This window comes from Aotus nancymaae, unplaced genomic scaffold, assembly GCF_030222135.1.
Source record: "Aotus nancymaae isolate 86718 unplaced genomic scaffold, 86718_ANA_hifiasm-v0.15.2.pri h1tg000012l, whole genome shotgun sequence".
In the NCBI taxonomy this organism is placed as follows: Eukaryota; Metazoa; Chordata; class Mammalia; order Primates; family Aotidae; genus Aotus; species Aotus nancymaae.
In genome coordinates this window covers 34,311,400-34,333,967 of record NW_026988423.1, presented here as the reverse complement: position 1 = coordinate 34,333,967, position 22,568 = coordinate 34,311,400, and the positions used below count along the sequence as shown (strand labels likewise).

Genomic DNA, 22,568 nt, shown 5'->3' with positions numbered 1-22,568 from the left:
TTGTGCCTCAGCCTCCTAAGTAGCTGGGATTACAGGCAGGCGCCACCATACCTGGCTAATTTTTGTATTTTTAGTAGAGACAGGTTTTCACTATATTGGCCAGGCTGGTCTCAGATTCTCTACCTCAGGTGATCCACCCACCTCTGCCTCCCAAAGTGCGGGGATTACAGTCGTGAGCCACTGCGCCCGGCCCTTACAGGCGCTTTTATATGCTTCTTGGAAAGATTGAGTCCTCAAGACAATTGGCCCACAACTGGGTTGGGAGAGAATAATACAATGAATCAATTATGGCTTTATTAAACATTTCACCCACCCGAAGATGAAAAACATTGCCATAAATTATCTAAGTTAGGCAGGTACAATGTTGATTGTATCTCCTTCTTCTATTTTTACCTTCTCTGGTTTGTTCTGGCCTGCCTCTAAGTTATTAGAAGACAGAGTACATACATATGAATTTAGAAAAATACTCTTGGCTAGGCATAGTGGCTCATGCCTATAATTCCGACACTTTGGGAGGCCAAGGCAGGCAGATCACTTGAGGTCAGGAGTTCAAGACCAGCCTGGCCAACATGGTGAAACCCTGTCTCTACTAAAAATACAAAAATTACCTGGGTGGGGTGATGCACCCCTATAATCCCAGCTACTTGGGAGGCTGAGGCAAGAGAATCGCTTGAACCTGGGAGGTGGAGGTTGCGGTTAGCATAGATCGCACCACTGTGCTCTAGCTTGGGCAACAGAGTGAGACTCTGTCTCAGAAAAGACAAAAAAGGGAAAATACTCCTGGATGGATAAGTTCTGGAGACCTAGGGTACAGCATACTGGCTGTGTTCTCAATAATGTATGGTATACTTGAAAACTGTTAACATAGTATAGATAATGTTTTTGCCACAAAAAAAAAATGGTAAGTGCATGAGTCGATGGATATGTTAATCAGGTTGATTCGTTTAATTGTACCTTAATAAAGCTAAGAGAGAGGAAAAGTGATCTTCAATGGCTAGGAATATTGAGATATTCCCAAGGGAAGATTTTCTTAGAGGTTTCAGAGGGTAGCTAGCTAGACTAGTGGCCTCAAAAACTTGATTTTTTTCCTTTTTTTTTTTTTAAGTACATTGAGAGCTCACCTGTTTCTCAGCACACAAGGTCATATTAACTAAAGTTAGGAGAGATATGTAAATCCATAGTAACACTATTAATTGTCAGTGAAAACAGTAACAAATGTAAAATGAAATAATTACATTGCCATGATCAGGGCATTTTTTTGCTCCCTGTAGGACCCATTGACTTTGACTTTTTCTGGCCTGGAACTCATTTGAGAACAGTTGTAGCCAAGGTTGTTTCTCTTTCCCTGCCATGGTGTACTTGCACACTAATTTAATGTACATTTTCAGGGGTTCGTGTATTCTCTGCAGCCCACCTATGGACCCCTTAGGAGTCAGTGGACCTTAGGTTGAGAACTAGGCCCCTCCCCACATGGAAAAGCCAATCATAATCAGAACGTTGCTTGGTGGAGTGAACTCAGAACATCTGACCCTAGAGGAATCAAATGGGTATTTGGTGATGGCTCTTTTCTGGGAAGTGCAAAGACAGGCTACTGCCTGAGAGTCTCTCTGTGACATCTCTTTTCCTCTGTTCTGTAGCTGACCAACCCTCCTTCTGACTGACAGACACATTTCTTTAAAAATGTTAATGTAACAAAATAGCCAGCTACAGGTCTATGAAGATGTTTTCATGATAAGGGGAAAAATAAGAAAACAAAGACAATGTGTAAGTTTTCATAAAGCTACATTTATTCAGTGTAAGGGATTTTATTCTGAGATACTGTTGTTTCTGTGCTCTTGAGTGTTAAAATGTCTATTTGATGGTAGCATATTTTAAATGACCTTACTTGACAAAATAAAATTTGGGGACCATTTATTATTTTTTAAGATTTTGCTGGTCTTTTGAAATTCCGAAGTCTGAGATCTTGACTACCTGTCTTCAGGGTCATTCTGCCTCTTCAGTGAGACTTTAAATATCTCTTCTTTGATCCATTCTGTGTTAATCTTGACATCAAATGGACAGTTAGCCATCTCTTCTGAATTTGTGAATTCTTAGGAGCATTACAACAGCACATTTCGTTTGCCTCTTATGTTGCCACCATGATGCAAATTACTGTCCCTGAAGTTGTTCACTGTATCATTTGTTGAAACTGCCAAGTTGCTGCTTTAAGGCGCTTACCTTTGTAGTCAGTTATTGTGACTGATCTGCCCTCTGTAAAGGACTTAGGTAAAGCATCTCTCATAGATGCCTATTTTGGGTCCCTTACGACATTTCTTCACATTTCTCTTCTTCCCCAGTAGCTTCACCCTCCCCTTAAGGCCTCAGGTGTTTAAAGATCCTTTTCTTCCTCCTCTAGGGTCATTATGTGTTATCAGAAAGTCAACCAGAATTGGAAGAAAAGCAGACTTCTGCCCTTTCTGGTGGAGTCCAGGTCCAGCCACCTGCACACAGTGACTCCTTGGACCCCCAGACCAGCAGCCAACAGCAGACCACACAGTACATCATCACCACCACCACCAATGGGAACGGAAGCAGCGAAGTGCACATCACCAAACCGTAACTTCTACCCTGGAGCTCGAATCCAGCACCCACCTCATGTCTGTTCTCATTCATAAGTCTGAAAGCTCTGACACTTAGAACTCTTGTAAGATTTATTATTCACTCAAGAGTTTGGAAACAGCAGTTTCGTCTCTCATCCATACACTGGGGTTTATTTTGCCAAGGTCATCTTTATCAGACTCACTCTTCAAACCCTCAGTTTTTGCCACGGAATGGAGGTCTTTCAGGGGAAAGTAGATTACAAGATGGAGAGAATTGGACTTGCTCTTGAGTTGGTTTTTTAACACTCTGACAAGCCTTACTTTTCCTTTGTGGAAATATTAAGTGGCGAATTCATACCAAAGGTGGAGAAAGGGTGTGCCAAGTCCATGGTTACCGGACTTCTTATTCCAAGCCATGGCACCGAAGGAGAAGGGGCATTTTGTGGGTGTGTATTAGGTCTGAACTGCTTTATCTTGTGAGTTTTAGTTGTCAGTAATGTCCAAAGGGAGCCTTTCAAATAAGCAAATAAAAATGATGAAACAAAGGTTTGACAGTGACGTTCTGAAGGAATAACTGTCATCTAAATTTTTCTTACTGCTGATTTTTTTTTTAACTTCCCTATTTTAGAAAACTATTGTTGGGCTGTTGGTGGTGCTTTCCACAGTTGCTGGTCCTCAGTGGATTAGGTCAGAAGCTGACGTTCTGATAGTTCTTCATTATTTCACAAAGGTGGACTCCCTGAAAGAGAAAAGTCTGCTTGAAGTCAGCGGAATCGAAACCCCTACATTCAAGCTTTGCCTCCCATTCTCTGGTTGTGGTGGTGGTAAGAAAGAGATATTGGTACCAAGAAAAATTACCAAAACTATTGAGAGAGAGAGAGAGTATTGAAATTTTGTTCTGCCTTGCAGTATTCATTTATCATTCATTGGTAAAGGATGCATTCCTTGTTCTTTCCAAGTGTACATTTAACTCTTGCTGACAGTGTTCAGTGTATTTTAGTACTCTTAATGCTGTCTTAAAATGAATATTCTTTAAAGTTGGATGGAAAGGTGGCATTTCTTATTTCTTAACACTTTTAACAGTAAACATATTGTGACTCATCTGGACCTTTTAATAAGATGATCAACTTCACACTTAGGGAAAAATTAAAATGTAGGGACCACTTATAATAATTAAGATAGTTACAAGGGATCTGGAAGAAATCCAGTCTTTATGAATATACTGTTAGTTGGGCATTAAAAAAACCAGTATATATTTTAACAACTTGTTGTGACACAGTAACACATTTTTAGAGTAATTATTGCATGGTAGAATTTATTACTCCAGAACGGAAAGACCTTACTTCATTTCAAATGAAGTTCACTAATTAATTTACATTTCTGGGTAAAAACTGTATTTTGTTTTTTTTGTTTTTTTGTTTTTGAGATGGAGTCTCACTCTGTTACCCAGGCTGGAGTGCAGGGGTGCAATCTCGGCTTACTGCAACCTCCACCTCCTGGGTTCAAGCGATTCTCCTGCCTCAGCTTCCTGAGTAGCTGGAATTACAGGTACATGCCACCATGCCCAGCTAATTTTTGTATTTATAGTAGAGACGAGGTTTCACCATGTTGGTCAGACTGGTCTCAAACTCCTGACCTCATGATCCTCCCTCCTCGGCCTCCCAAAGTGCTGGCATTACAGACGTGAGCCACCGCACCCCACCTAAAACGGTTCTATAAATTAAGTAGAGTCGCTTCTTTATGATAAAGACATGTTTCTGAAAAGTGAACAGTTCTGTTGAAAGAACCTTATTAATATGTAGATTTTGCACTTTATTTCTGAGACCCCTTTCATATAGTTTTCCCTAACGCTTGAGTACTAAGAGAACTTGAGAAAGTTACTTCATAAATATATGGAAACTGAAAATGGACTCTCTATATTTGTGACAAAGATATTCAACAGAAAATATTGACCCGGCATTACAAAATACAGACTTGGGTTCCCTAACTCCCACAGTGTATTGATTACAAATATCCTAGTGTCCAGTCTAGAAAGACTTTCTAGGGGAAGAATGGTAGAATTTTCTAAAGGTCCAGTTTTAGCTTTTATAACTTAAATTTGGCCCTGTTACATTCTTTTTAATTTGAACCAGTAAGGTATCTCCCCTCCCCTCAGGAATAACTTATTGGAAAATTGAAAAGAATCACAGAATGGAATGTTCATTTTATGGCAGTTATTTAAATTTATTTATTTATTTTTATTTTTTTCTCCCCCACTCCTCCTCCAGTTATTTTAAGTTTTAAAATACACTGAAGAAAATATTGTGGAAGGACCTCTTTGTCTCTTTCCCTTCTAAGTTCTCTTTGTCTTCTTCCTTGGTCCTTATGTGAAATAAAGACTCTAAAACTAAGTTTTATATTATCAGCCAGAGATGCGGATGGCAGTCAAGCCAAGTCATGTGGCTTTCAGATCAGGTGTTCTGCACATTCATTCCAAGGTCAGAGATTTCTAAAAGGACCTGGATTTGAAGAGATGGCAAATGATGAGCCATCTGAAGACTCAATGTGGAAAACATGTATGTAGCCAGTGTGGATATTGTAGCCTCTCTCAAGACACATTGACACTGTAGACTTCATTCAGTGCAGTGTGAGTATTTTGGAGTAGGTTGGATGTAGATTTTGTTTTTATTATTGATTTGTACCAACAGAAATAGACATTTCATCATGTGCAATTCCTGTTATCCTGAAAAAAGAAAACTTGTTTTGATCTTCTTGTTTTCTGACTTGGAAGTATCCTTTCAAAAAGCTCTTAAGATATCTAGGTCTAAAAAGCACTTCATGAGATGCTAAAGCTGACCCACTGGTTGAAAATGTTGACCCTATCCTGTTATTTAAATGTGAACATTTATTGTACATTCAGTGAGTTATAGTGTTAATAGTCTTGTGCTATGCAGCAGGTGTAAAAATTAATAAATATTTTTTTTTAATAAACAAAATATTTGTTTGTTTGTATGTGTGAAGCTACAGGAGCCATTTTTTCTTTTAAGAATTGCAACTTCTGGCTGGATGTGGTGGCTCATGCCTTTAATCCCAGCACTTTGGGAAGCTGAGGCTGGTGGATCACTTGAGGTCAGGAGTTTGAGACCAGCCTGGCCAACATGGTAAAACCCTGTCTCTACTAAAAATACAAAAATTAGCCCAGCGTCATGGTAGGCACCTGTAATCTCAGCTACTTGGGAGGCTGAGGCAGGAGAATTGCTTGAACCTGGGAGGCAGAGGTTGTAGTGAGCTGAGATTGCATCATTGCACTCCAGCCTGGGCGACAGAGCAAGACTCAGTCTGGAAAAAAAAAAAAAAAAAAAAAAAAGAACTACAACTTCTGATTTCCAGTGTGGCATGCAGGAAGCTTGGAAGTGGTCTCTCCATCCTAGCAATAAGTAAGAAGCTAAGCAAATGTAGAGATTGACATCTCTCCTTAGATCTGTCAGAAAGGTGAGCTCACAGGACAAACTGCTGTTCCCAAAATTGAGAAGACAAACAGGTAAATACAGAGAATCACAGCTTATAGAACAGAAACCCGTGAGAAAAAAAAAACAGGCCGGGCATGGTGGCTCACGCCTGTAATCCCAGCACTTTGGGAGGCCAAGGCGCGTGGATCACGAGGTCAAGAGATCGAGACCATCCTGGTCAACTTGGTGAAACCCCATCTCTACTAAAAATACAAAAAATTGGCTGGGCATGGTGGCACATGCCTGTAATCCCAGCTACTCAGGAGGCTGAGGCAGGAGAATTGCCTGAACCCAGGAGGCGGAGGTTGCGGTGAGCCGAGATTGCGCCATTGCACTCCAGCCTGGGTAACAAGAGCGAAACTCCGTCTCAAAAAAAAAAAAAAAACAACCCATGAGCAATAACCTCTGTGAGAAGCAACACCAGGGTAGGAAAACTTGAACTATATTTGATGAATTGCTACAGGCTCAGTGTGGACAAATCTGAGAGGTTAAAAACTCTAGGGGACTCAGTCACTGAACGGGGATCAAGGGAGACCCACAATTTTGTGAGTTTTATCCCCAGGAGCTTGACTAGGTTCTCGCAGTGAAATCTGGAGAAAAATCCTCTCATGTTTCCAGCAGAGAAAGGGGAGAAGGAATCATTTTGAAATACTCCAGAACTTTCTGATCTTTCTATTATAACAAGCACCTAAACTGCTGAAGTTATAGCAGAACCTTACTCACCTGGAGGAAGAGAAATCCCCAGCTCCAGCCCATTCTCGCCATCATCCCTCATCTAAGGGGGATAACTGAGCAGCACTTGTGAAGCTCACAGTCCAGAGGCACAGGCTCACCAGAAGACTGAGATCTCCTTCAGGAATGCAGAATGCTTCCCCTGCCCCTACACCCTACCATCACATTGTTAAAGGCCTACTTATAGAAATTCTCTCTACCTGGCACATCATGACCAGCTACCAAGAAAAACACTACAAGGCATACTAAGAGGCAAAAGACGCAAATTTGAAGAACGAGAGCAAACGTCAGACCCAGATTTAGATATGGCCGAGATGTTGGAATTCACGGACTGGGAATTTAAAACAATTGTGACCAATATGAAAAGGGCTCTACTAGACAAAGTAGCTAACAAGCAATAACAAACAATGTAAGGAGAGAGATGGAAAGCCTAAGAATGCACTAAAATGCTAGAGATCAAAAATGAAGAGTAGGCTGGGCACGGCGGCTCACACCTGTAATCCCAGCACTTTGGGAGGCCCAGGTGGGTGGATAATTTGAGGTCACTAGTTCAAGACCAGCCTGACCAACATGGTGAAACCCACCTCTATTAAAAATGCAAAAATTAGCCAGGCATGGTGGTGGGCCCCTGTAATCCCAGCTACTCAGGTGGCTTGAACCCAGGAGGTGGAGGTTGCAGTGAGCCGAGATTGCACCACTGCACTTCAGTCTGGGCGACAGAGCAAGACTACATCTCAAAAAAACAAAAAAACAAAACAGAGTACCTCTGAGAAGCTAAATAGTAGACTAGACACATCTTAGGAAACAATCACTGAGCTTGAGGATGTCTCCAAAGGAACCTCTAAAATTGAAAGACAAACAGAATATCCAAAAACTGAGATGATGAAAAAAAGGTATTACTATGCCTCATGGGAATATTAGAAGAAGACAGAGGAAGGAACAGAAGAAATATTTGAAGCAATAATGATTGATAATTCCCCCAAATCAATATGGAACATGAAACCACAGATCCAGGAAGCTCAAAGGATACACAGGATAAATGCAGAAAATCCTTCAAAACCAAGAAACAAATGAACAAAAAGTGATGTTTCTTTAGAAACTGTGCAAACCAGGAGAGAGTGGAATGAAATATTTAAATGTTGAGAGAAAAAAAAATGACTAACCTAGAATGCTGTACTCCATGAAATTATCCTCCAAAAGTGAAGGGGAAATAAGGACTTTCTCAACAAACAAAAATTGAGGAAATTTGTTGCCAGTAGACCTGCCTTGGAAAGAATGTTAAGTTTTTCAGAAGAAGGAAAATGATAAACGTCAGAACCTCAGATCTACATAAAGAATGAGCATTGGCCGGGCACGGTGGCTCATGCCTGTAATCCCAGCACTTTGGGAGGCCGAGGCGGGTGGATCATGAGGTCAGGAGATCGAGACCAACCTGGCCAACATGGTGAAGCCTCGTCTCTACTAAAATACAAAAAAATTAGCCGGGTATGGTGGCACATGCCTGTACTCCCAGCTACTCGGGAGTCTGAGGCAGGAGAATTGCTTGAACCCAGGAAGTGGAGGTTGCAGTGAGCTGAGATTGTGCCACTGCACTCCAGCCTGGAGACCGAGACTCCATCTCAAAAAAAAAAAAAAAAAGCATCATTATTAACTTTAATAACTGAAAGTAAAAGAAGTCTTAATTTTTCTTACTCTTCATTGATTTATTTTTCTGAGACAGGGTTTCACTCTGTCGCCCAGGCTGGAGTGCAGTGGTGCAATCACAGCTCACGGCAACCTCCATCTCCCTGGCTCAAGTGATTCTCCCACCTCAGTCTCCTGAGTAGCTGGGACTACAGGCACATGTCACCACACCTGGTTAATGTTTTGTATTTATTTTAGTAGAGATGGAGTTTTGCCATATTTCCCAGGCTGGTCTTGAATTCCTGGGCTCAAGCCATCCACACACCTCAGTCTCTCAAAGTACTGGGATTACAGGTGTGAGCCACTGTGCCTGGCCTCTTCATTGGTCTAACACATGACAGTTTGTTCAAAATAATAGCAATTATATATTCTATTATATATACTAATATATGTGTCTATGTGTTCATATGTAAGTGAAATGGATGACAGCAATGATATAAGGATGGGAGGGAGGAATTAGGATTATTTTTGTTATAAGATATGCACACTATAGCCAGGTGGCTCACATCTGTAATCCCAGCACTTTAGGAGGCTGAGGCAGGTGGATCACCTGAGGTCGGGAGTTCAAGACCAGCCTGACCAACATGGAGAAAATGTTTCTACTAAAAATACAAAATTAGCTGGGCATGGTGGCGCATGCCTGTAACCCCAGCTACTTGGGAGGCTGAGGCAGGAGAATTGTTTGAACCTGGGAGGCAGAGGTTGTGGTAAGCCGAGATCACTCCATTGCACTCCAGCCTTGGCAACAAGGTCAAAACTCCCTCTCAAAAAAAAAAAAAAAAAAAAAAATACACACTATTGATGAAGTGGGATAGTGTTATGTGAAAATATACTTGGATTAATTGCAAATATATGTTGAAAACTCTACAGCAACCACTGAAAAGTAAAAAAAGAAGAATTGCTGATATTCTAAGAAAATAAGGAAAATGGAATCATATAAAACATTCAAGTAGAGCCACAGAGTCTGGGTGTGGTGGCTCATACCTGTAATCCCAGCATTTTGGGAGGCTGAGGTGAGAGGATCACTTGAAGCCAGGAGTTCAAGACCAGCCCGGACAACATAGTGAGACTGTCTCTAAGAAAATAAAAATATATATTAGCAGGGTGTGGTGACATGTGTCTGTAATCCCAGCTATTTAGGAGGCTGAACCAAGAAGATCACTTGAGGCCCAGAGTTTGAGGCTGCAGTAAACTATATTGTGCCACTGCACTCCAGCCTGGGTGACAGAGTGAGACCCCATCTCAAAAAAAAAAAAAAAACAAAAACCACAAAAGGCAGTAAAGGAGGGGAAGACATATAGGAGCAAAGAACAAGGGAACACATAGAAAACAGGAACAAATATAGTTAATATTAATCCAAATATATCAATAATCACTTTGAACATCAATGTTCCAATGCACTGGTTAAAGGAAATTGTCAGGCTGGATCAAGACATAAGACCCAACTATATGTTGTCTATGAGAAACCCACTTTAAATATAATGACATGTAGGTTAAAAACAAATGGATGGAGAAAGATACACCATGCTAACACTAATCAAAGAAGGTGGGAGTAGCTATATTAATTTCAGACAGCAGACTTCAGACAAGGAAAGTTATCAGGGATAAAGTGGGGGCATTATGTAATGATAAAGAGGTCAGTTCTCCAAGAGAACATAACCCTTAATGTGTAAGTGCTTAGCAACAGAGCATCAAAACATGTAAGGCAAAAACAGAAGTACAGAGAGAAATAGAGGGGTATCGGTCTCTAACTATAATAGTGGAGTCATCTATCAGAAATGTACAAATCGAGCAGACAGAAAATCAGTAAGGACATTGTTACGCTCAACACCAAAGATCAATGGGAAATAGTATCTATAGACTACTTCTAATAATAGAGTGCATATTGTTATCAAGCACATGGAACACCAACGTAGGACACATTCTGGGGCAGAAAACATGCTTAAGAAACTTAATAGATGTCATACAATATCTGTTCTTATACTACATGCTATTAAACTAGAAATAACAGAAAAAAAGCTGGAAATTCTCAAAATACTTGGTGATTAAACACACTTCTTTATAACACATGAGCCAAAAAAGACATCTCACATTAAAAAATATTTTGGGCCAATCCCAACACTCTGGGAGGCTGAGGCAGGAGGATCACTTGAGCCCAGGAGTTTGAGATCAGGATGGGCAACATAGTGAGACCCTGTCTCTACAAAAAATAATTTTAAAAAATTAGCTGGGCACAGTGGTCTCAGCTACTTGGGAGGCTGAGGTGGGAGGACTGCTTGAGTGTGGGAGGTCAAGGTTTCAGTGAGCTGTGATTGTGCCACTGTAGTCAAGCCTGGGTGACATGAGTGAGACTTTGTCTCCAGAAATTTTTTTTTTTTTTAACTAAATGAAAATGAAACATACAACTGTTTGGGATGTAGTACTGAGAGGGAAATTTTATTATTGAATGCATATGGTAAAAAATAATGATCTAAAATCAATCATCTGAGCTTCCACCTTCAGAAACTAGAAAAAGAACAAATCCAAAATAAATAGAAGAAAATAAATAAAAATTAGAGCAGAAATCAATGACATTGAAAACAGGAAATCAATAAAGAAAATAAATGAAACCAAAATCTGCTTCTTTGAAGAGATCAATAAAATTGATGTCTCCAGCCAGGCTAAAGGCCGAGTGCAGTGGCTCATGCCTATAATCCCAGCACTTTGGGAAGCTGAGGTGGGTGGATCACTTGAGGTTGGGAGTTCGAGACCAGTCTGACCGACATGGAGAAACCTCATCTCTACTAAAAATGCAAAATTAGCTAGGCATGGTGGTATGTGCCTGTAATCCCAGCTACTTTGGAGGCTGAGGCAGGAGAATCATTTGAACCCAGGAGGTGGAGGTTGCAGTGAGCCGAGATCGCGCCATTGCACTCCTGCCTGGGCAACAAGAGCAAAACTCTGTCTCAAAGAAAAAAAAAAAAGACTCAAATTGCTAATATCAGAAATATATTAGGGGACATCACTACAGATCCCATGGACGTGAAAAGGCTAATAAAGGAATACTATTCGAACTGTATGCATGCAAATTTGACAACCTAGATGAAATGGACCAATTTCTTAAAAGATATAGTCTGCCAAAACTCATAGAAGAAGAAATAAACAGGCATATATATATGTGTGTGAAATAAATTGAATCAATAATTAATAACCTTTCCAAATGCAAAGTAACAGGCCAGATGTGTTCACTGGTGAATTCTAACAAACATTTAAAGAAGAAATCATACCAATTATCTACAATCTCTTTCAAAAGATAGAAGCAGAGAGAATACATCTTTTAAAAACATTTTTAGTTTATTAATCTTGTGAAAAATCCACAATGGCTTAGATAGCATTATTGCAGCACCTTTACTCCTTTGGCTTTTTGCCAGCACCAACATTGGCCTTTGCAATTCCCTAACTTCCTTCATTCTGTTCTTGCGTTCCTCCTGTTACATTCTTGAGGTCTTTTTCTTCTCATACAGCCATGTCTTGCAAGTCTATGTTTGAGTTCATTTTTCTTTGCATAATCCAAGGAATCATAAAGCATGCCAAAGCTTAGTTGTCTTGCTACCACCAAAATGAGTTCTAAATCCAAATACAAAGATGACATCCGGTGTGGTCTTGCACATTTTGGCTAGTTTCTCCCGAACGTCTGTCTTAGGCACTGTTGCCTTCACCAGGTGAAGAACATCGATGACCATTTGTTTCCTTGGAAGTAGTCGGTTGGTCATGAACTTTCTTGTTCGGACGGTTACTGTGTCATTCATGATGGCGGTCTATCCTCAGACAACCAGGGAGGAAAAGATCTTAACTCATTCTATGAAGGCAGCTTCACCCTAATACTAAAATCAGACAAAGACATTACAAGAAAAAGAACAGACCTATATAGCTCAAGAACATTGATGCAAAAGTCCTCAATGCATAAAAACAATTATACACCACAACCACGTGGGATTTATCCCAGGTATGCAAGGCTAGTTCAACATTTGAAAACAATTTAATATAAAACATCATACCAACAGGCTAAGAAGAAATACCACATGATCATATCAACGGACACAGAAAAAGCATTTGACAAAAATCTCAAACCCACCTATGATAAAAACTCTCAGTAAACTAAGAATAGAGGGGCACTTTTTCTACTTGGTAAAGAAAATCCACAAAAACCCTACAACAAACATCATACTTAATGGTGAGAAACTCAAAGCTTTCCTGCTAATATTGGGAACCAGGTAAGGATGTTTCTTCTCACCATTGTCCAGGTAGTCCCAGCTAATGCAATGAGACAGGAAAACAAAAAAGCACACAAAACCCCATAGTTACACAAATTGGCAAGAAAAAATAAAACCGTTGCTGTTTACAGAAGACAAAAATCCAAAAAAATAAAAAAAATACTGAACTAATAAGCAATTATAGCAAGGTTGCAGGTATAAAGTTAATTAAATTTAATTTTTGGAGACAGAGTCTTGTTCTGTCACTCAGGCTGGAATGCAGTGGTTCAGTCTTGGCTCACAGAAAGCTCTGCTTTCTGGATTCAGTAATTCTCCTGCCTCAGCCTTCTGAGTAGCTGGGATTTCAGGCACCCGCCATCACGCCTGGCTAATTTTTTTATTTTTAGTAGAGACAGGGTTTCACCATGTTAGCCAGGCTGATCTTGAACTCCTGACCTAAAGTGATCAGCCTGCCTTGGCCTCCCAAAGTGCTGAGATTACAGGTATGAGCCACCGTGCCTGGCCAAGAATTTTTTAAAAATCCTAGAACTAATAAGCAATTATAGCAAAGTTGCAGGATATAAAGTTAATTTATCCTGCTGAGCAGTCTAGACAAAAAAAAAAAAAAAAAAAAAGAAAAAAAATAAAGTTAGTTTTAAAAAGTAAATCACATTCCTATATACCAGCAATGGACAAGTGGAAATTGAAATGAAAAACACAATACTATTCACGTTGGCACGCCCAAAAATGAAATACTTAGGTGTACTTCTAACAAAATATGCACAATATCTATATGATGAAAACTGCAAATCTGATTGATGAGAGAAATCAGTGAACTAAATAAATGACAGTATTCATGGATAGGAGGACTTAATATTGTCAAGATGTCAGTTCTTCCCAATTTGATCTACAGATTCAATGTAATCCCAATCAAAATCCCAGCAAGTTATTTCGTGGTTATCAACAGACTGACTCTAGAGTTTATATGGAGAGGCAGAAGGCCCTGAATAGCCAACACATTATTAAGGGAGAACCACAAAGTTAGAAGACTGACAGTACCGTACTTCAAGACAATATAAAGTTACAGCAATCAAGACAACGTGGTACTGGTGAAAGAACAGACAAGTAGAACAACGCAACAGTGTAGAGAGCCCAGAAGTAGACCCACATAGAGTCACGTGATCTTTGATAAAGGAGCAAAGGCAATGTAGAAATGATAGTCTTTTAAAGAAATGGTGCTGGAGACCAGGCACAGTGGCTCATGCCTGTAATTCCAGCACTTCGGGAGGTCAAGATGGGTGGATTACTTCAGTCCAGGAGTTTGAGATCACCTTGGGAAACATGGCAAAACCCCATCTCTACCAAAAAAAAAAAAAAAAAAAAAAAAAATTAGTCGTGCGTGGTGGTGCATGCCTATAATCCCAGCGACCTGGGAGGTGGAGGCAGGAGGATTGCTTGAGTCTGGGAGGCAGAGGGTGCAGTGAGATTGCACCACTGCACTCTAGCCCTGGTGACAGAATGAGACCCTGCCTCAAAAATAAATAAATAAATAAAAGGTACTGGAACACACGGAGATCTACATGCAAAAAATAAATCTAGACACAGACTTTATACCCTTCACAAAAAGTAACTCAAAACAGATTATAGGACTAAATGTAAAATGCAAAACTATTAGACGATAACATAGGCGACAACCTAGATGACCTTGGGTTTTGTGATGATTTTTTAGATATAACACCAAAGGCATGAAGAAATAATTGGTAGCCTGGACTTCATTAAAATTAAAAAGCCCTGCCCTGAGAGAGAGACTGTTTGGAGAATAAAAAGATAAGCCACAAACTGGGAGAAAACATTTGCAAAAGACATACCCAATAAAGGACTATTACCTAAAATATGCAAAGAACAATGAAAACTTAACAATAAGAAAACCAAAAAATGGGCAAGTCCTTCAGAGACACCTCAGAAAAAAAAAAAAAAAAAAAAAAAAAATATATATATATATATATATATACACACACACACACACAGATGTAGAGAGAGAGAGAGAGAGATGGTAAATAAGCATGTGAAAGAGGCTCCACATCTTATGTCATCAGGGAAATGCAAATTAAAACAATATGGGGCCAGGTGCAGTGGCTCATGCCTGTAATCCCAGTGCTTTGGGAGGGTGAGGTGGGTGGATTGCATGAGACCAGGAGTTGGGGACCAGCCTGGGCAACATGGCGAAACTCCATCTCTACCAAAAATAAAAATTAAAAGCAAAAACAAAAAAAAAATACAAGATACCACTACAGAGCTATTGGAATGGTCAAAATTCATAATGCTGACAACGCCAAGTGCTAGTGAGGATGTGAAGCAACAGGAACTCCCATTCATGGCTGGTGGGAATGCAAAATGGTACAGCTGCTTTGGAAGGCACTTTGGCAATTGGCTTGATTCATAATTGCCAAAATCTGGAAACAATGAAGATGTCCTTCAGTAAGTGAATAGATAAAACTGTGGTATATTGACACAATGGAATATTACTTAGCACTAAAAAGAAATAGAAGCTATCAAGCCATGAAAAGACATGGAGGAAACTTCAATGCATATTACTAAGTGAAAGAAGCCAATCTGAAAAGGCTACATACTATTTAATTTCAACTAGATGACATTCTGGAAAAAGGCAAAACTATGGAGACAATAAAAAGATCAGCGGTTGCCAGAGGTAGAGGAGAGGGAGAGATGAATAGGCAGAGCACAGATGATTTTTTAAAAAAATATATTTTAAAATTATACTTTAATTTCTGGGGTACATGTACAGATCTTGCAGGATTGTTACATAGGTATACACTTGCCCTGGTGGTTTGCTGCCTCCATCCCACCCCTCCCATCCCCTATATTAGGTATTTCTCCCAATGTTATCCCTTCCCAATCTCCCTACCCACCTCTATCCCTCCCCTAGCCCTCCACCCCCTAACAGATCCCATTGAGTGATGCTCCCCTCCCTGTGTCCATGTGTTCTCATTGTTCAACACCGGCCTGTGAGTGAGAACATGCGGTGTTTGGTTTTCTGTTCTTGTGTCAGTTTGCTGAGAATGATGGTTTCCAGATTCATCCATGTCCCTGCAAAGGGCATGAACTCATCCTTTTTTATGGCTGCATAGTATTCCATAGTGTATATGTGCCACATTTTCTTTATCCAGTCTATCATTGTTGGGCATTTGGGTTGGTTCCAGGTCTTTGCTATTATAAACAGTGCTATTATAAGCAATGAACATACGTGGAGCACAGATGATTTTTAAAGCAGTGAAGTTACTCTACATTATACTGTGATGGTGTGTAATGATGTATCAATGTAGGTTCATCAGTTCTTTTTGTTTGTTTGTTTGAGATGGAGTCTCTCTCTGTCGCCAGGCTGGAGTACAATGGCGCGATCTGTGCTTACTGCAACCTCCGTCTCCTGAGTTCGATTCTCCTGCCTCAGCCTCCCGAGTAGCTGGGACTACAGGCGCGCGCCACCACGCCCAGCTAATTTTTGTATTTTTAGTAGAGACGCGGTTTCACCATGTTGGCCAGGATGGTCTCGATCTCTTGACCTCGTGATCCACCCGGCTCGGCCTCCCAAAGTGCTGGGATTCCAGGCGTGAGCCACCGTGCCTGGCTGGCCGGGTTCACCAGTTGTAAGAAACATACCACTCTGATAGGGGATGTTGATAAATGGGAGGCGATGCATGTGGGAGAGGGGCGGGGAGTATTTGGAAAATCTCTGATCCTTCTGCTCAATTTTTTTGTTAACTTTAAACTGCTCTAAAAACCAAAGTCTATCAAAAATTATAGTTTACAGTGTTTTTACTCTTTTCTCTTTCTGGTCTCGTCACTGTCCCAAGGTAAGGGAAATATCGGTAACAACTATGGAGTGATGTTCCACTGCCATTTATACTTGGTCGTTTCTAATTCAAGAGCCTCTCGACAGTGTAACAGGAACTTAGGGCATTTGTGGAGCCAGTAGAGGAACAGAGATTGGGTTGTTTGGAAACCACTCTTTTCTAGGAAGGGAGGAACATTAGCTCAGCCGGCCGGCTCCTCCCGTTCCATCCACACCGAGAACTGAGGATGGTTTCTGCGTAACTGCTGGTAGTAACTGGAATAAGTAGTGTGAAGCCGTTCTAAGCAAAACCCAGTGGATAAGAGGAATATGACGGAGTTTGACTTAAAATGTGATCCTTCGATGTGTGTACTTTCTTTCTGGACATCGAGGGCCCGGGGACGGAAAGGAGGAATGAGGGAACTCCAAGGCACAGGCCTAGGCCGCGTGCTGTCCTCAACTGTAAAATGGGCTCTAAAAGCTCACGGCGCCGCAGCACAAAGACGGTGGATAGAAAGTGCTTCGCATCGGGCCTGGGGCAGGGTATGCTCTCTGCAAACGTCAGCTAATAGACGTGCCTTCGCTCATGGGCTATGGAACTTTGATTCGCGGTCAGGCAAACACAGGTACCGCCTAGGATCTCTGGGAGCTCCTAAATCAGGTGAGACCTGGAAGCTCCTAAATCAAGTGAGACGCGCAAACTGGCTGGAACCTGCACTCCCAGGCCCAGCCGCTCGCAGGCACCCTAGCCAGCCCACATGCTCGCCCGCACCGCTCCTGGCCCCGCCCGCTGTGGCCCCGCCCCGGCATTCTCCAGACCCCGCCCCGCCCTGCCCCGCCTCTTCCGCTGCCCGGGCCCGGAGCGTGCGCGCACCCGGACTTCTTGTGGGAGCGAGCGCGTCCGGGAGCCCGCGGCTGTAGAAGGGCAGCGGGTTTGGGGACCAGCGTCCACGGTTCAGGTGAGGGCCGGCAAGGGGCGGCCAAAGGGTTAAAGTGTTTCCGGGGAGCGGGCGGCTGAGTCCGCTGGGTCGCTGTCCCTGTGGGCGTGGGGAGCGGGAGCGGGGCGTGGGGAGCGGGGCGACGCCGGAGGCAGGGGGTTAGGGTTAGGCACGGCGTGGGGGAGGGGCGGGGCCGAGTCGTGCCTTTCTGAGGACTGGACCCCGGGATTGGACCTGCCGGGCTGGCGCCGGAGGGGGATTTGATGCAGAGTTGACGGGTTTGGAACCGGCGGTTGCCCCAGAAGGACCTAAGGGTTTACCTTCTGCATTGGAGAGGGTCCGGGGGAAAGTTAGACCAGGTGCAGAGGAAAAGCCAGTGGGGAGAGGCCTTCCTGCTCTAGTAAAGAGGTCCAGGACGCCCCAAGATCTGGAAATCCTTGGCTTCCGGGATCCGACTCCCTGGCAGCTGCCTGGTTTTGGTATTTTGAGATCCTGTTCAGAATAGTGGCAGTGCAAAGGTTGTCACTGGACTAGATGAAATTTAGCTAGACACACACTGTCATTGAAGAAAGTTGTGAGCAAGTTGTATAAATAGAGATGGACCTCCTAAGAGGCAGGTAGGACCCTGACTTTGCAGCTGATAGTCTGTTCTATGCCAGTTCTGTTAAGAAGGTTTTATTCTGAGCATCAGGTTGCTTCTGCAATTTTTTTTGCTATTTTAAAGTTTTCTTAAACTCAAGCTATGTGCTCTCTCACCCGCTTCACTTATTTAGGCACAGGCATGATCAGGATGTCATTTCACAATGTGCTGAAGGGGGATGATGGGGCACAGTTGCTTGGGGACCACCCAGCTGCCTTGACCCAACACTAAAGTTTCTGCTATGTCTTTACATGGATCTGAAATCTCTTCAAGGGAACTTGAAATAATTTAGCGGAACATGCTTCATTTTACATGTAGTTATTTTAGATTTGTTCTTTATCATTTGAGAATTTTCGAAAAGTACCTGTAGTAAGTAATATACACTGTTCCTCATCTAGAGATTATTCATTGCAGGATTCCAGAATTGGAAATAACGGGAAGGAGGACCTGGTCCAGCTCCTCTTCATCAAATAAGGAAATTGACACCTGCTGTGGTAAGATTTGTGGAATGTTAATGGGAATTAGTGACAGATCTTGGCTGGAATTCTGGTGTTTTGACTGTTAACATCCTTTTTTCTTTTCATTTTAGTGTGCTTTTTAGCCCACTTTGTAGGAATAGGAGCTGGAAAGGATGGATTTAGTACATATTAGTAGAGTGAATTTAAGCTCCCTGGGGTCCTGTTAGCATTATGCAGTCCTTGCTGTCAACTTTACACCTGATCCCAGCCATCAGTCTGATAATGTTGTAATATGTAGTTTCCTAAAGGTGATCAGCAGTGTTCAGTTATTACAGGAAGGAGAAAAATAACATGATTATATGGATCAGATGGACCAACTAAAGGCAGATTGGCTATTGACTTTGCTGGTTGTCATGGTCAGGTATGTGGAACCTTAGGAATTTATGTGGACTAATAAAGTCATATCAGTAACTTTCCTTTTCATTATTTAAATGTTGCGAGATTGTGCAGCAGGTATCGTGTGTAGTATTAAGCACATGGGTTTGCAGGCAGACCTGAGTTTCAGTATTGCCTCCGGGGTTGGGCAAGTTATTGACCTACTCTGATTTTCAGTTTTAATTCTGGTGTAATAACCCCCATAACCCTACTTTGCACAATTGTAGGAATTAAATAAGATATGGGAAAAGCCTGGCTCTTAATAGCCCCTCATAAAGTGACCGTTAGCATTTGCGTTTTACTAGTGTATGTGAATTTTCAGCAAATTTTCTTTTGTGAAAGAATGACAAATAATATTCTTTCTCTTTTTCTTTTCTTTCTTTTTTTCTTTTTGAGACAGGGTTTCTGTCGCCCAGGCTGGAGTGCATAGTAGTGTGATCACAGCTTGTTGCACCCTCTGCCTCTTGTGGTCAAGCGATCCTCCCACCTCAGCCTCCCGAGTAGCCGGGACTACAGGCGTGCGCCACCGTGCCTGGCTGATATTTTTGTATTTTTTGCAGAGAAGGGGTTTTGCCATGTTCCCTAGGCTGGTTTTGAACCCTTGGACTCAAGGGGTCTGCCTGCCTTGACCTCTCAAAGTGCTGAGGTTGTGGGCGTGAGTTGCCGCACCCAGCCAACAACAGAGAATTAATTGCTAAAAAACAGTTGTTAAAGAAATTGGGAGAGTGATTATTGGTCTGGGAAGTCTAACTTATAGATTGTGATTTATCATTTAATCTCAGTCTTATTTTACTCATCTGTAAAATGCAGGCATATGAAATTTATGAATTTAGGAGTTACTGTAAGAGCATTCTGAGAAAAGAGCTCTTCCAGATAAGACTTGAAAATTCCAATGGGAATGCTGTGGTGGAAGGGAGGGAGAAGAGCTGTTGCTGTAATTAGGTGCAAGGATAAGGTGTAAGAACAGGCTGGAGGTTGAATGTTTTTCTGGAGGAGTGTTAGCGTCAACTATATCCCTGGAATTTCTGCCTTTCTGTCTCAAGATGCATGTCTTTGTCCAGAGTACCTGTGGAGAAGAAACAATGGATTCCTTAGACCATATGCTGACAGATCCCCTGGAGCTTGGTCCATGTGGAGATGGCCATGGCACGCGCATCATGGAGGATTGCCTCCTGGGAGGAACCAGAGTTAGTCTGCCTGAGGACCTTCTGGAGGATGTGAGTAATAACATGGTTGCGAACTTTTCCTCTCTGTCTGCTTCCTTGTAACAGTTACGGGAAACCTTTTCCACTCTACATTTCCAGTCTTTTGTGCTCCCTTTTGTTCATTTTCTACATTGTAGGCCGCCTGATCTCGTATCTTTTTTTTTTTTTTTAAGTCTAGAGATTATTTAATATTCTGATTAAGGAGAAAAACATGAGCTATGTTCTGCATGTTTAATAACATGTTGGCTGGGCGCCTGGCTCACGCCTATAATTCCGGCCCTTTGGGAGGCTGAGGTGGGCAGTTCACAAGGTCAGGAGTTCGAGACCAGCCTGGCTAACATGGCAAAACTCCGTCTCTACTAAAAATACAAAAATTAGCTGGGTTTGGTGGTCACCGCCTGTAATCCCAGCTACTTAGGAGACTGAGGCAGGAGAATCGCTTGAACCTGGGAGGTGGAGGTTGCAGTGAGCTGAGATTGTGCTGCTACACTCCAGTCTGGGCATCAAGAGCAAGACTCTGTCTCAAAAAAAAGAAAGATAGGATAACACCGGGAGAAATGCCTGATGTAGGCAACGGGGCGGAGGGGTGGGGGTGGTTGGGATGGAGACAGCAAACCACTGTGGCATGTATGTATCTATGCGACAGTCCTGCAGGATGCAGGACGTGCACATGTACCCCAGAGCCCAAATACAATTAAAAAAAAAAAAGGATGTGAAAATCGTAAGTTTAAGGCTGAGTGAGGTGGCTCACACCTATAATCCCAGCACTTTGGGAGGCCAAGGCAGGTGGATCACCTGAGGTCAGGAGTTCGAGACCAGCCTGGCCAACATAGTGAAACCCTGTGTCTATTAAAAATACAAAAATTAGCCAGGTGTGGTGGTGGGTGCCTGTAATCCCAGCTAGTCGGGAGGCTGAGGAAGGAGAATCGTTTGAACCCAGGAGGAGGAGGTTGTGGTGAGCTGGTATCACATCACTGTACTCCAATGTGGATGACACAGAGTGAGACTCTGTCTCAAAAAAAAAAAAAAAAACCATGTCAAAATAACTTGATAATGTGATATAAACCCTATTATTATTTTTAATGTGATGTAAACCCTATTGTTATTTTCTTTTTGAGACAGAGTCTTGCTCTGTCACTCACACTGGAGTACAGTGGCATGATATCAGCTCACTGCAACCTCCGTCTCCCGGGTTCAAGCAATTCTCCTGCCTCAGCCTCCCAAGTAGCTGTGATTACGGGTGCATGCCACCATGCCCGGCTAATTTTTGTATTTTTAGTAGAGATGGGGTTTCACCATGTTGGTCAGGCTGGTCTTGAATGGCTGACCTTGTGATCCGCCAGCCTTGGCCTCCCAAAATTCTGGGATTATAGGCATGAGCCACTGCGCCCAGCCCCTATTTTTAATAAGATAATTTTCTTTTCTTTTTTTTTTTTTTTGTGTGTGTGTGAACAGAACAATAAACACCTTTATTACATGGGTGAAGAAAAGAAAACAAGGATTTATTTGCCTTTCCGGGCCTTGATTTTCCTAAGATAGAACTCCAACTCTTTGCCCTCTAGCACATAGCCATCTGCTCGGCCACACTGTCCCGGCCTTGAAGCGATGCATGCAAGAAGCTTGCCCTGCTGGAACTGCTCCTCCAGGAGACTGCTGATTTTGGCATTCTTTTTCCTTTCGTTGTATTTCTTCTGAATTTTTTTAGATTGTTTTTTGTTTAAAATCTCTTCTTCCTCAGGAGTCAGCGTGGCTCCCTTCTTGCGGCCCAGGGGCAGCGCATGGTGGGACTCGTACCACTGTCGGTACGGCGTGCTGTCGATGAGCACGATGCAATTCTTCACCAGGGTCTTGGTACGGACCAGCTCGTTATTAGATGCATTATAGACAACATCAGTGATCCTTGTTTTTCGAGTACAGCCTGCTCACAGGAGAAATTTGGAATCAAGTAAACTGGAGGACAAAATTGCCCTGGCGCCCTCCTCCAGGTTCTTCAGCTCCGTGAGGCACTCTGAGCCCCAGGAGAAATTCCCCACGTCCAGCCTCAGGGCACGGTATTTCTTGTTACCACCCTGCACACGGACTGTGTGGATGTGGTGGGGGCCAGTCTTGGTGTTGGCAGCTGGGCGCCCCAACTCATACTTCCGCTTCTTGTGGTAGGGCTTTCTCTTGCCCCCGGTCTTGCGGCGCTTGTGCCAGTTGTCCCGAGAGATGCCCATTGCTCGGCGCTGGCTGGAAAAAGGAAAAGCGATAATTTTCATCCATTTAAAAAAGGTTTCTGTTTTAACCATGGAATACTATTCAGCCATAAAAAGGAATGAAATAATGGCATTT

General features: G+C 42.3%; 3 protein-coding genes across 12 annotated transcripts in view; 2 read left to right on the top strand and 1 right to left on the bottom strand.

Annotated features, from left to right (window-relative positions):
- Positions 1-5,542, top strand: part of PRDM10 (PR/SET domain 10) — a 98,809-nt gene extending 93,267 nt beyond the window's left edge. For both annotated transcript variants that reach the window (XM_064375583.1, XM_064375582.1), the window contains exon 21: positions 2,396-5,542. In XM_064375583.1, coding sequence (XP_064231653.1) covers positions 2,396-2,599 — 204 coding nt within the window. In that variant the 3' untranslated portion in view covers positions 2,600-5,542. The remainder of the gene's footprint in view (positions 1-2,395) is intronic.
- Positions 5,543-17,438: 11,896 nt separating this feature from the next.
- NFRKB (nuclear factor related to kappaB binding protein) overlaps positions 17,439-22,568 on the top strand; it is a 35,077-nt gene continuing 29,947 nt past the window's right edge. For 3 of the 9 annotated variants that reach the window (XM_012477003.2, XM_012477007.2, XM_012476998.2), the window contains exons 1-4: positions 17,454-17,520; positions 18,554-18,633; positions 18,896-19,018; positions 20,076-20,249. In XM_012477003.2, coding sequence (XP_012332426.2) covers positions 20,076-20,249 — 174 coding nt within the window. In that variant the 5' untranslated portion in view covers positions 17,454-17,520; positions 18,554-18,633; positions 18,896-19,018. Of the gene's footprint in view, positions 17,521-18,553; positions 18,634-18,895; positions 19,019-19,043; positions 20,250-22,568 lie in introns of those variants that run through there. The other 6 variants (XM_012476999.2, XM_012477005.2, XM_012477006.2 and 3 more) reach the window with 6 other exon arrangements.
- On the bottom strand, positions 21,684-22,467 carry LOC105709160 (small ribosomal subunit protein eS8-like). Its single transcript, XM_064375319.1, has 2 exons — positions 22,243-22,467; positions 21,684-22,155 (listed from the first exon to the last, which is right to left on the bottom strand). Exons 1-2 carry the CDS (start codon positions 22,451-22,453, stop codon positions 21,740-21,742), a joined length of 627 nt encoding a protein of 208 aa, XP_064231389.1. The 5' UTR covers positions 22,454-22,467; the 3' UTR covers positions 21,684-21,739.

Excerpts from the sequence above, each read along its gene's own strand:
- LOC105709160 (XM_064375319.1), bottom strand. The coding sequence starts at position 22,453 with ATGGGCATCTCTCGGGACAACTGGCACAAGCGCCGCAAGACCGGGGGC. Across the intron at positions 22,156-22,242 it reads TTTCTCCTGGGGCTCAGAGT|GCTGTACTCGAAAAACAAGG; the intron begins GCCTCACGGAGC and ends TCCTGTGAGCAG.